Source organism: Musa acuminata, chromosome BXJ2-10, assembly GCF_036884655.1.
Source record: "Musa acuminata AAA Group cultivar baxijiao chromosome BXJ2-10, Cavendish_Baxijiao_AAA, whole genome shotgun sequence".
NCBI classification, from domain to species: domain Eukaryota; kingdom Viridiplantae; phylum Streptophyta; class Magnoliopsida; order Zingiberales; family Musaceae; genus Musa; species Musa acuminata.
The window spans coordinates 36,413,228-36,426,779 of NC_088347.1; the positions used below are offsets into that span (position 1 = coordinate 36,413,228).

General features: G+C 36.2%; 1 protein-coding gene across 3 annotated transcripts; it reads right to left on the bottom strand.

Annotated features, from left to right (window-relative positions):
* Window positions 1–264: 264 nt before the first annotated feature.
* On the bottom strand, window positions 265–9,861 carry LOC135586656 (ADP-ribosylation factor 1-like). Of its 3 annotated transcripts, none has more exons than XM_065130365.1 (7): window positions 9,721–9,861; window positions 9,347–9,519; window positions 4,747–4,817; window positions 4,369–4,488; window positions 2,046–2,164; window positions 1,189–1,270; window positions 265–573 (listed from the first exon to the last, which is right to left on the bottom strand). In XM_065130365.1, exons 2-7 carry the CDS (start codon window positions 9,492–9,494, stop codon window positions 568–570), a joined length of 546 nt encoding a protein of 181 aa, XP_064986437.1. In that variant the 5' UTR covers window positions 9,495–9,519; window positions 9,721–9,861; the 3' UTR covers window positions 265–567. The 3 variants fall into 3 exon arrangements, with proteins under 3 accessions (XP_064986437.1, XP_064986438.1, XP_064986439.1); XM_065130366.1 differs by having other exon boundaries at window positions 9,347–9,605; window positions 9,721–9,848; XM_065130367.1 differs by having other exon boundaries at window positions 434–573; window positions 9,347–9,513; window positions 9,721–9,834.
* Window positions 9,862–13,552: the final 3,691 nt, after the last annotated feature.

Below are 13,552 nucleotides of genomic sequence, written 5' to 3' on the forward strand. Positions count from 1 at the left end.
CAAAGTTTTTCTCAAAAAATGGCCTACTATTCTTCACATTGATAAATGATTTTTGTTTCGTTTTGATGTTAATCTTATAAGAATCTGAATTGTTCATTTGAATACATTTTTGCAAAAAAAAAGAAAAATCACTAAACTAAATTCAACCTCACTATGGTCAAACGTAAAGCTGTAAAGAAGGGAAAACTAATTTCATTCAAGTGCAAAGCCCCTAAACCCATCTGCATCATTTCTTGTCGTCCACCTGCATCAGACTGCGGCATATCTACAAATAAGAACTTGAAATTTTGTTCTACAATCCTTATAAACACACCGGAAACCATTACAACCATGCCACACTATATTATATAACATAATCTTTGTCAAACTTATACATGATACGGAAGTGTGATTACTACAAAAAAAATAAAAATGTTGTTGAGAAGAGAAAAGATAACCGAGGTCAGGATGATTTATCCACGAGCAACAAGCTGCCTGGGAATGTCATCAAAGCAATACCCAAGCCGCTGTGGAAGGTGCATGTCTAACGGAGCAATAGTAGAAGCTTAGACCACAATGACACGAGTTTCAAGCCTGGAGAAACAAAAGAGAAGTTGGTTAATACAGTACTGAATACGTGGCAGAAGTTCCAAGACACCGAAAAGTTTTAAATTGCCATATGGAAACACATTAAAGACAGGTCAGCTTTTGCCAGGTCAAAGCATTTCGTTGGCCTGTAAGTGATGCTCAAGAAGGGGATCATTTCCTATAACATGGACCATCGACACAACAAAATGATGCTGCTCTGTTTGACCATTCCTACTTTCCAGACGGAAGCCTTTTTTAATCATCGAGAATCTCAAGCCCAGTTCAAATCATAGTTACGGGGAAACCTGTTTTCCACTCATCTTCATACTTTGTTGCAACCGAAGTTACTTTGTCCCACCAACACTTATGTTCCATTTTTCTACTTGGTTTCCCATGCTTGACTACAGTTCAAATAAGAAATGCTTAACTTGGTTGAGGAAGGTTTGCCACCTGTGTCAGTAGAGCGATCTTCCCAACAACTGTGCTTATCATCGGAAAAAAAAATGTTGCAAAAATCTCACAGTCTATGAGTATAAAGTCACATCTGACCTTAGAATGATATTTGGAAACTGACTTAAAAGATAAAGAACAAAATGTTCTAAAAAAATTGACGATATATACCTTACTGACAATATTATTGGAGAGCCAATCCAGCCCCTCGTACAACCCTTCACCAGATGTGGCACATGTGCTCTGTATATACCTACAAACATATCATATTGATCATTAGGCTAAACAGAAAGAAAAGGAGAGGCAACATATTGTGTTGACACACTTGGAAGAAAAAAAAGCAGCACAAAACAAAAGACCAATTAACATCCCAATTGAACGAATGATAAGGCAACAGTAGACATCAAGTCAACTTTTTATTGTTGGGAGAACTCTTTAAGTTTTGCCTGCTGATAAGACTCCTATATGACATAATTAGTCTGCCACTAGTTTCATATATAATCTCCACAGAAAACCTTGAACTAGCAAATACAGCAGATACCCATCTAAAGGTTACCAACTTCCACAAACGCCTCCCAGGCATCTGATGCTTTTAAATAGTTTGTTAAAGATAGTGATAACTCACTAAGAAAAAGATCCACCAAGGAAAATGCTATTTAAGTGGACTGAGGCACCCCTGAAAAACTTCAGCGGTGAGGTAGTTTCACAGACCTGTCTTGAATTATCCATATAGGTTCCACTCATCAAGTTTGTGGGTGGTAATGTCGGCACTGACATTTATACGGACAATTCAACCCACCAAAACATGAAATGCACTGTTATTGTATATGTGCAATAAAAAAATTATTGCAGGTATGTGGTCTATGAAAGCATTAAAATGTAATCACGTGTGTAGACTTGTTATGCATATTCGTATTTATGCTTAAGTATGATTTCAGATATTCTAATTAATCACAAATGCTGTGGCACATGCTTCTATATGACACAAATGTAGGTGCCTTGTTGCAAAAATGGGGATCCAATCATACCAGTGTCGTTGTCGCAAGGAATGCAGTCCGAGCTTATCAGTAATCTCAGCTGCATTCATTGCATTGGGAAGATCTTGCTTATTTGCAAACACAAGCAACACAGCATCACGTAGCTCATCCTGCACACATACCAGAAGGAAGTCAGCGATCTAAAGTAAGGTAAAAAATTAAGTTAGCAAATCAAATAATACAACATTAATCATCATCACTACTTTAGTGTTCCAATTTCTAATAAATGGCAAGAAGATCCTAAAATGATAAAAAGAATTCATATTCAGAGCTACAACAACCATTGACAACAACCATTCAGAGCTACAACAACCATTGACAAAAGTCCCAGTAACTAATTGAAAATTATACAATTTAAAAATGATATTTAATTGGTGGGAGCCTAGTGCACTGGGTTTGCCATTTTTTTTACTAATAAGTCCAAAAGAATTCACAGACAATTACAATATTGGTGTAATTTAATGCTGAATCAAACTAGTTTTACAATGCAAAAATAAAATATTTCAGGTTAGTTCTAACGTGATGTATAATAAAAGAAGAAACATGAACTCTGCAAATCTATAATTACAGAAACACATACTAGATTGCGGTCAACTTTTGTATGCAAAATGCATACACTAATTAGTATCAGATTCCACATATGTTGACAACATCAGCGAAAACAAAATCTTTGACACAAACTCACAGATAAACCTCACTGCTTAACATTATGAAAAAGAATCAAACCCCAAGTAGAACCATCAACATCACAAGTAAAAAATAGTTGTTTACTTGAGGTTTCCACCATAGCATCTTTCTCACAAGTGCTTCATAACTGCTTGTGCATGAAAGGAGTAGCACAAGCTTCAGCAAATGCTAGTATGGAAAACCACTAAACCTTAATGGGTAAGCCAATTATCTGAATTTTAAAGCACTGATTTCCACCACTAAAGAATGAAAAAAATGCCACCAAACACAATAACTTAGTTGCATATTCAATTCAAAAACCAATTCAAGAATAGCTAAATATGGACAATTAATTTACTGAATAAACCTCAAATATTTTTGACATAAAGATGAATATTGCAAATCATGTCATACCCAGGTTTAGTCCCACATTGAGAGTGTCTAAAGATTTATATTGATACAGTACTGTTAACTTAGGCTCATGCATTTTGTATGAGTCCACAAAGTTAGTAGGCTAATCATTCCACCAAACTGGGTGTTGTGACAATTGATATATTGGAGCCTGGTGAGAGGCTCAAGTATGGATAACACCAAATGGCGTGTCTTGGGATGGAGCCACTAGTGGGCTATGCCTCACATGCACCATAGTAAGGTCATATTCTGACTATGTTGGATGAACAAGGATGTCAAACCTTTAAGGAAAATTATAATCTATTTCTATATCAAAAGTGTTTAAAGACTTAGATTGACTTATAAAGGGATGATGGATACACTACTATTAACTTGGACTTAGGGACTTTGAGTCAATGGTATGGGTTTAACAAAGTCAATAAGTCAATTATCCAATCAAAGTCGAGTCGTAATCAAAATCATTATGTGCATGGTTTTGTCGGTTACTCTATTCAACACAACCAATAAATTTGAAGGCCCTGGGCATGAAGATAAATACAGCAAATCCCAGTGTGTGGTCATACAATAGTCATCATAATCTCTAAAAGCTTGTGATGGTCATGTCCAAAGATAACATTCTTCTTGCAACATCAACTGAAAAAGGAATTTAGCAACCAACAAATTCAGAGGCCCTAGGCATGATGATGAATACCGCAAATCCCAGTGTATGGTCATACAATAGTCATCATAATTTATAAACGGTTGTGATGTTCATTTCGAAATATAACATTCTTCTTGCAACATCAACTGAAAAAGGAATTTATAGAAGAAAATAGAAACAACATCATAATTTGCATAGTCTGGTTCCTCCCTCTAACCAAGTCTAAAACGAAAATGGCAGAGGAATCACCATTCTTCCCCAGTTCTCACTCGCTCTGATGTCATTACTACCCTTTATTCTGAACCCTGATGCTCCACCTATTGCAACTACATCTTTCCTTGAACCCTTCATGTCACCCTTGACAATCATCTTAAGTTGCTTATAACTTTTCTTTAATAACCAACTATAACCACAAGCAAGAAGGTAGTAATAAAATAGAGGAGATTCAATTCAAAATTAGTGATAAACACACTTGTATAGAAATGCACAGGAAAACGTAGGTTACATCCAATCATCAAATTGTATGAGACAGTCATATACCACAGCTATGCTAAATTAGAGAGCATTTATTATGGCTAACAAACCAGATGAATTCACCTCATTAAGCATCCTATGAAGTTCATCCCTTGCCTCAATAATACGGTCTCTGTCATTGCTATCAACCACAAAAATAAGACCCTGAGTGTTCTGGAAGTAGTGCCTCCATAGAGGTCTGATCTGTTATAATGAAACACAGAACAAATAGATCAAAAATAAGCAAATATGAAGCTTTTATGCACATTTTGTGGGCCAAAAAAACCAAACATACCATACAGAAAGACAATTAAGTTTAAAATCAGTATTCTCAAGCTTAAATTTTGTTGAGATCTCAGATCTATGTAAGCTTCCATAAATTCATGGGTGTTCAATGAAATTTGATCCAAATTCCAAGCTTAACCAAGTAAAAGCAGAGTGTCAAACATAGTTCCAACTAACCTTATCTTGGCCACCAACATCCCAAACAGTGAAACTGATGTTCTTGTACTCTACAGTCTCCACATTGAAGCCTGAACTAAAGAAGCAGATTTCATAACTGAAAATATATATTTGATATTAACAAGACTATATGATCTCACAAGAACAATTCACCCTACCAGCGTGACCAAAATCATCATCTCAAAGACAAGGAAACATTCCTATTATAAAGAAAATTAGGCCAAATTCCAAGAAACTTGTAATATCCCTGATTTCTGAAATTTTTTGTAAGAATCCATTTATAATGTAAGGATCTATTTTGAATTATTTATAAAGACCTATTTGTAACTATAGAAAATTACAAGGACTAAACTGCAAAGTGTGCAAAAAAATAAAAAGAGGTTTCTTCAACCGCCTCTAGCCTCATGCCTTCTACAAAACAGGGACCGTAATTTTTAACCTTTCGATACTAAATTGCTTACAACATTATGTTGGAAACTCTAATTAGTACAAAACTTGCTTCATTGGAAACTAAACTCGTAGATCTTTCTTTCTATATCTTACTTGAAAGATTTGGAGTATAAATGTTTGCCCAAACATCTATTTCAATCGACCCTATCGATTCTGCAAAACAAAGATAATGTTTTCTGACCTTTCGATACTAAATTACTTGTAACTCCCTGTTGAAGACTTTATATCTTTCAAATGACATCTTCATTGAGTAAATTGGAGTATGTTTGGTTGTTCAAATAATTCGTGCAAAGTGCCTCAGATTATACTAGTACAAAATTTTGCTAATTCTACCTATTATTATTTCTATCTCTTTGAAACCGAATTCATATAGAATTCTTCCCTCAATTGAGCCTTGTATGATTGTTTTAAACTCTTATATCTCTTGTCATTGATTTTTATCATATATGAATGCATTATGCAAAAGTTTATGTTTGTATCATATTGTTTCAACATGTATATTTTCATTTCAGATTTGCTTCCTATACACGCTAAATTTTTTGCTCACAATCTCCTTTTATTCTCCAGTGCAAGGTAGGCAATACCGAATGATACCGCCCGGTACAAGCGGTACATACCGGTCCGACGACATACTGGTACGCGGACTGCTCGTTACCGGGCGGAACGAAAAATAAAATAAAATTATATATATATATATATATATATATATATATAAACTCGACGACGTCGCCCCGCGTGGGGAAGGAAAAGGCGACGTCGCCTTATATATATATATATATATATATATATATATATATATATATATATATATATATATATATATATATATATATATATATATATATATAAACTCCGGTATGGTATGAAATTGCAGACCTTGCTCTGGTGTTTGTGGGAAAATGTTAACATTCGCCAGAAATGAGAAATGGAGTTATGTTTAAAGCTCGCGATACTCTTGTCGGCCCCCTCTGACTTCATCCAGACATGGATGGATGGAGTTCCCAAATATGGGAGACTTATGTTAATGGTCATCCAGATTTAAATGGATTATATTATGTTATGATCTCACTTCACCCTCTATGTTTTTGTCATGTTATCCAATGTATTGCTTATGTGTTTCTATATACGCTTTGGATAAGAATGAAATGAATGCAACGTCAAATATAACACTTGAGCTTATTTTCTCATTTGTCCTCTTGATATGCTCTTAACTGTTCGTTACGCCATTGATATACTTTTAAATGTTCTTATGCCATTGATATGCACCTAAATGTTTCATACACCAATGATATGCTCCAAAATGCTTCTTATGCAATTGATATGCTCCTAAATACTCTTTACTCCAATGTAATGAACAAAGTATGCTTATGATGAAATGACATTGTGATTTTTGTATCTAATGAAATGATATCTATGAATTCTTGTCTCTGCCTTGCACCTTGATATTAAGGCCGTATGAACTATCATCTCTCGCCATAGATATATTAGTCACTTGCTGAGCTTTGTAACACACCCTGTTGTATAAATTTTTCAGGTTATCTTATCACTCTTTAAAATTTTTGGATTGGGCTGAGGCTGTGGAAAGCTATTCAGATTTTGGGTAAGTCTTTATGGGTTGATATGCTGGTGTTGTATAAATATATTTTGCATGTAATGAAATATTATCGACAAATCTAAATTGATCTATCTTGCAAAAGTTTAAAAGGCCTATCATGTTTAGGATTTTAGAATGTTAAATTTAGTTTTACGACGATATAAACTTGTGGTAAAAGGTTAGTTTTATGACTGTATAAATTCTTACGCTTGTTGATTTATAAGTGGTGGTTGATGATATTTTTTGAGTTGAACTTGGGTTTTCGTGAATTATCGAGTAATGTAGTGTATGATTATAAACTGCACAGGTTATGGATGTGAATGATGTTTGAATGCTTTTTAGTGTCCTCAAATGTCATTTTGGATCTTCGATTTAGATTGTAGTTGAATTATAATATTATTGATTTATGATAGGTTCACACCTCTTGAATGTGTTAATTTGAGAGGTATGACAGAGGTAGTATAAGAGTCGACCTAGTATTTGGGTATGGTGAGAGGGCTCGAGTAGGAAAGGGCTACCCGTGGATGGAGTCAGAAGACTCATCATGGTATGGAGCCACCACTGGACTACTCCTCATATGCACCATGCTAGGGTTTGATCTAGGCTATACTAGACCCTAACGAGGACGTCAAGCCCGAGTGGGGGAGATTAAAACAAATGTTTGGGCAAGCATTTGTGCTCCAAATCTTTCAAATAAGATATAAAGAAAGATTTACGAGTCTAGTTTCCAATGAAGCAAATTTTGCACTAATTAGAGTTTCCAACATAAAGTTATAAGCAATTTAGTATCGAAAAGTCAGAAATTATGATCCATATTTTGCAGAATCCATAGGGTCAATTGAAATAAAGTTTGGGCAAGCATTCGAACTCCAAATCTTTCAATCAAGATATGGAAAGAAAGATCTACAAGTCTAGTTTCTAAAGAAATAAGTTTTGCTTAAATCAGAATTCGATACAAAAAATTATAGCTAAAACAAGATAGATAGATCATAAATCTCAAAAATTTCAGATTCATAGCTTTATCTCTGAATGAGATTGGTATCAAGTGCAAGGCCAAAACCCTTCAAATTACTAATGATCAAGATTAAAATTACTGTAGGAAGGGGTTAGAAGACTTGCTTGAGAAAGATTTGATCCCAAATAAGAGGATTTGAGCTAAATCACTTCTTCATCTCTTTTTCTTCTTCTTCTCACTCACTTCCTCTCTTCTCTACTGAAAGAAGTCACCTTTAATTCCTTTAAGCTGAAGGCATGAGGTAAGAGGCGGCCCTTTTTATACATTTTGCAATTTAGTCCTTGTAATTTCTTATATTTACAAATAGGTCCTTATAAACAATTCAAAATATATCCTTACATTATAAACAGATCCTTACAAAATAATTTAGAAAATTCTAGACTGTAACGTGAACCATTAATAGATATTAACTAGTAGCCCCACGAGTTCTTAAATACTATGGAATAATCCTCTGATAAAAAAATGTCAAAACTACCATCACAAGTCTAGTATGGAAGGCCCAAGTAACATTTAGTCTAATATAAGGTGATATCAAAGTACGAATAGACACATCATTCAAAACAAAAAAATTCATGCATCAGATAGCCCTTCTGTGATCACCGCTTCACCAACAAAGTCCTGCTTTGGATCAAGGTTCGCAATATCGTACCGTACCGGTATTTCGACCTGGGCTCGGTACCGGTACGGTACGATGTACCGAGCGGTACACCCAGGTGTACCCAGTGGTACACTCAGGTTCATCGAGCACTGTAGCATTGCTACAGTGCTACATTGCATTGCTACATTGCGGACCGATACCGGGTGGTCCGCGTACCGCTGGCCTGTCGGACTGGTATGTACCGCCCGTACCGGGCGGTACGATTCGGTATGACAGACCTTGCTTTGGATAACATCCAAGTAATATAAAGACTTGGTAGCTTTTGTGTATTGACTTAAATAAATTTATGAGAACTAATTCCAATGATGTGAAGATACATATGCATGTAAAAATGTTCCTAAAAGACCTGGAAACATTTTAGGTTGGATGAAACACAACTTATCTTAACATTATAGATTACTTAATATACTTCTGAAATTTCCAAATTTGTAAAACATCTTGAATAGTATTAAACTCAAATAATTAAACACGTGATAATAAAAAAGCATGTAGTTGTTTTGTCTTTAATTATTTCTTTCCAAATAAAAATCTGAATATATCACTCCGTCAATTTACACAAAAATTCACTATTAAGGATTAATCTAGGAAAAAATATAACTGTCTCAATAATTAAGAGCATTGTATCATTCAGTATCCAGAAAGAACGAATTCAAACTGACCTACAGGTTCACTCTGACGAGCTTCTTGTTCAGTCAATTATAACATTCATGAGGCATATTCATGTGACATTCTTAGCAGCAAACAGGGATCGCAAAGTTTGAGCTCAGTAAAGGTATCAGAAGAATGGGACTAATAACATAACTGAACGATAAGAATAAGATATATAAGAAACAATAATAGGAAGAGAAAGAACAAGTTTTTTGGGACGGAAATAGATGCTGACCAATAGTGGGGATGGTGGTCACGATCTCTCCGAGCTTGAGCTTGTACAGGATCGTGGTTTTACCAGCCGCATCAAGCCCTACCATCAAAATCCTCATCTCCTTCTTCGCGAAGAGTCGGCTAAACAGCCTTGTGAACGTAAGCCCCATCTCGTCTCCAACGCTAACGCTAACGCTAACAACAAACAGAGACGCCGGAATCAACAACAAAGCACCCAAAACACGATAGGGAGGAGGAGCTCCACAGGTCTACAGGATGAACTACAAGAAAACGATGACAATCGATCAAAAACAGACGAAGAACGGGCGAATAGATCGTTCTGAGATCAAATAGATCGAAACGAAAATCCAATCGAAGAGGCGGCAGTGGAATTACCACAAGATTTCTTCGACGAGGCTTCTCTATCGTCGCAAGAGGGAGAAGGAGAAGAAATCGAACACCACAACTTGTGTTAGGGCGCAGAGCAGTCTCCCCGCCTTTATAGTGGGGGGGGGGGGGAAGACAGCGGGATGGGATGCCGTCGCGCGTGAACCTCACGCACGCGACCGCTCCGCGAGAGATTTCAGCCAATAGGAGCCGCCCACGTCGTACTATCGACGTCAGCAGTCGGGTCTTGGAATCCGGTTCGACTCCGCGTTTTGGACCGTGGAAAGAGACCCAAATAGACACAGAAAATGATGCGAATTCTTCTTCCACGGCCAGTTGTTACGTAATCGTTTTACTTTTGTTCGAGTCTACTTTCTTTCCGGTTTAAAACAGTGGAGTGGCTATATGACCATTCAAATGGGTAATGGGGTATGATTTGGTTTTGTAGTTTCGATTCATAGCTGTCCTAATATACATTGTTTTAAATGGGATGTGACTTTGAGACGTGGCTTGCACTACTTTAGTTCCAGGTAAAAGAAGACCTCTTTGCTCCTTATTTTCTCTCTCTCTCTCTCTCTCTCTCTCTCTCATCTTATCCTTTTTCTTTTCCTCTTCCTTTCTTTATCATACATGAAACATTTAAATATATGAGAAATTTTAGTTCAATATACCTCCTTAGTTGTTGTTGTTGTTAGTTTATTCCTTTTAAAGATTCAGAAACAATATAAGGTTTCATGAATACTATAAATATATTTTATAGTCATTGACATTTCTTCTAGTCTTTTATTAGCATTTGAAGATGATTTATCGATGTTATCGATTGAAGACTTCAATTCATAATTGAAAAAATTTACTAATTTTACAGTGCTAAGAGCACTCTTTTTTGTTTTACATTGAAATTATTCTAATGACAAATGGTTTATATCTTTACTGTTATTATACTATTATAATAATTTTATTGTAAAGATGATCCTCAGTTGAAAGATATTTTTCATTTCTTATATCATTAATATTTGTACAGTATATAAGATATCAAGACTACATGAAATTGAAGTGATAAATAGCTCACGCGTTGATAATCAAAGTCTAGGTTTGACTTAGCTTCAACTTCTTTCATAGGAGCTATGGTCTCATTATAGTTGTCGATGCTGTTTGCACCAACTAGAGGTATTAAATCGTTAGTTGTGCATAGATACATTGAGTCTTCTGGGAGATCGATATCAATGTGGTCAAAATGAGCTCAGGAAATCACGAGTTGATATCCGAAGTTGAAGGCATGAATTTGGTCACCTATCTTGCCTCAATTTTGGATGGCAAGCCTCCTCCTCCAACTACTTCGTCAACCCCTTTATTATAGGCTGAAGGGAGCCTACCTTGATCTATAAGATAATGATTTTAGCATCAGACTTCAAAGCCATTTTATTAAACCTAACTCTCTTGGCCCTAGCTTCGTCAGCTAATTGCATAAGGACATTAATTTGGTTGTAAAGCTCTATAACCATATCTATTCCCTCCTCAATTTGATTCTCTAGCTCGTCAAGCTAAGTTCACAGTCAGATCGATATTTCATAGTACTTTGTCACCTCATTCTTTGGCTTGTCTTGCTCATTGTTTAGTCACTCATTCTCCCAGAGAAGATGTGCCATGGCGGTGGAGGAATCTCGAGCTTGGTCAATCATCATCGTCGTGATGTGATGATTTTGCGAGAAGAAATGAATTATGAGTGCAATGCAAAGCAAAAGAGAAAAAGGAAGTTGTTAGGTTGAGCACATTCCATGATGAGTTGCTTGTGCATGTTGGCTATAACATCTTCAATGGGCCTCGCTCGCATAGAGGCCCTTAGTAAAACCTTGGGTGCAACATGACAAGGTTCCATTATGAGACCTATCGTGGAACCTCCAAGAGTTGGCTTTTATCGATGATGGTCCATGCGGGGATCATTATCCCCTCCTCTCTCTCTTAGGCCACCTATCGTCGACTCACAGCAATATAAGTTCCACCGTATAGGCAAAATCTTGAACACATTTAAGAGCAACGAGACACCATAGGGTGCCGAGGGAGCCATCGATCCTTTCAGTAGGGATTACAACCTCTATCGGTATTGTTGTGGCTATTATTGTTGTTGTTGTTCGGAAGAGCGATCTTCACATCGACTTCCCATGGAGCAAGAATGTTCATTCCTCCTTGGGGACTCTCCCATAATTGAGTTGGTGAGTGCCTCGTTGGCACTAACTTACAGATAATGGGGGTGGGAAAAGGCATCACAGGACACTTGTGTTTGGTTCGATGATTGAAAAGACTCAGACCTCATTGATTGGGCAATTGTGTTCTCGCCCAACTTCCTCCTCTCGATGTGCCCATAAAGAGGGGCACGACACCACCATCTTCATATTAACATTGCACCTAATATTTGCTTGGATGATACTATCATGGATATTCATGTTTGTAAAGAATATAGAGTTGGTCGTAGGATTGAAGGAAGAACCCTATCACCTTACCAAAGGGTGCAGAGCTAGAGCTTGCCTCAATGAGCCACTGCTCATTCATCTAGAGGATGGTAGTGGACTTGGACAACTAGAGAACAATTCAATAGAATTGTTCCTTCTTTGACCCATGCAAACTCGAGGCAACATTGGAGAACTTCTAGGTCAACCAACCCAAGTTGATTGGTCATCCATTTTGGGAAGAAATAAAGAAAAACCTCCTTTTATAGCCCTTATTTGATGTTGAATCCCCTTTGAGTTTGTAGCCATGGTAGGCAGAGAGGAAGTAGACTAAACCTTTAAAGCACATGTTATAGCATGCATGTAAGCAATAGGGTTAGCATCTAGGTGATATGATGCTTTTTGCATTCCTTAACGAATATTGTGAGATAGTGCTCGGAGTTCAATGTCATCTAAGTGGAATGAACTTCGAGTAATGGAAGGTCTCAACAAAAAAAAAGGTGGAGGGAGAAGCAAAGTCCCAACTTCAATACATCAACACAAGTACAAAAGAAGTAACACAACTCATAGCGTCAATCACTTGGTTGAGTAGCTATAAGTCCAAACTCTGTCATAATATGATAGGTCGACATGACCTAGTTGGAATTGAATGAGTCCGTCGTAAGTGACGAAGACCTACCACTCGATATATTTGCCACCAAAGGGGCAACCTCTACCAACGTGGTCAACCTAACTCCTATTGTGTAAGAGTTTTTAGTTGCCAACATTAAGCGTTGTTTAATCTCGGATTTTGATGATGAAATCAATTGATAAAGTTATAATCTAATGTGTGTTTAAGTGACGTAGGGCTAACTTTGATTATAAAAGGTAAATTGATTGAAGCAAAAAGAATTAAACGTTGGGCCGGAGTGAATTATGTCAGAAGATTAGACGACGGATTGAATGACTGGTCGACGTGTTGACAGTACTTCATGCCATGAGTTCAAGTATCGGACCAAATGATCGGACATTGCACCAAAAAAATTATATTTATATATATATATATATATATATATATATATATATATATATATATATATATATATATATATATATATATATATATATATAATGAAACCACTATGGAAAGAGAAATATCCACGTTTGGTAAGTGGAATTCAGGAATCAAATTCCAAAAAGGGAGGAGAAATATAATTACCTTAATTTTATATATTGAAAAATCATGAATGATACTCACTTCACCATCATTAGTACCTCCCAATATTTCATACCCTCGTAAGGAATATATCTCAACATTCAATATTTATTTCTTACTTCTTAAATAACATAATAGAAAAATCTATTTTGATTTTATATAAATATAAAAATTGATATGAAAAAAAAACTCATGTAGCTCC

What these genes read in the sequence shown, in the direction of transcription:
- LOC135586656 (XM_065130365.1), bottom strand. Translation starts at nt 9,494, where the DNA reads ATGGGGCTTACGTTCACAAGGCTGTTTAGCCGACTCTTCGCGAAGAAG. An exon ending in ATGTTGGTGGCCAAGATAAG is followed by an intron (nt 4,489 to 4,746) that starts GTTAGTTGGAAC and finishes TCATTATAACAG; the next exon opens with ATCAGACCTCTATGGAGGCA. An exon ending in TCCTTGCGACAACGACACTG is followed by an intron (nt 1,271 to 2,045) that starts GTATGATTGGAT and finishes ATATGTTTGTAG; the next exon opens with GTATATACAGAGCACATGTG.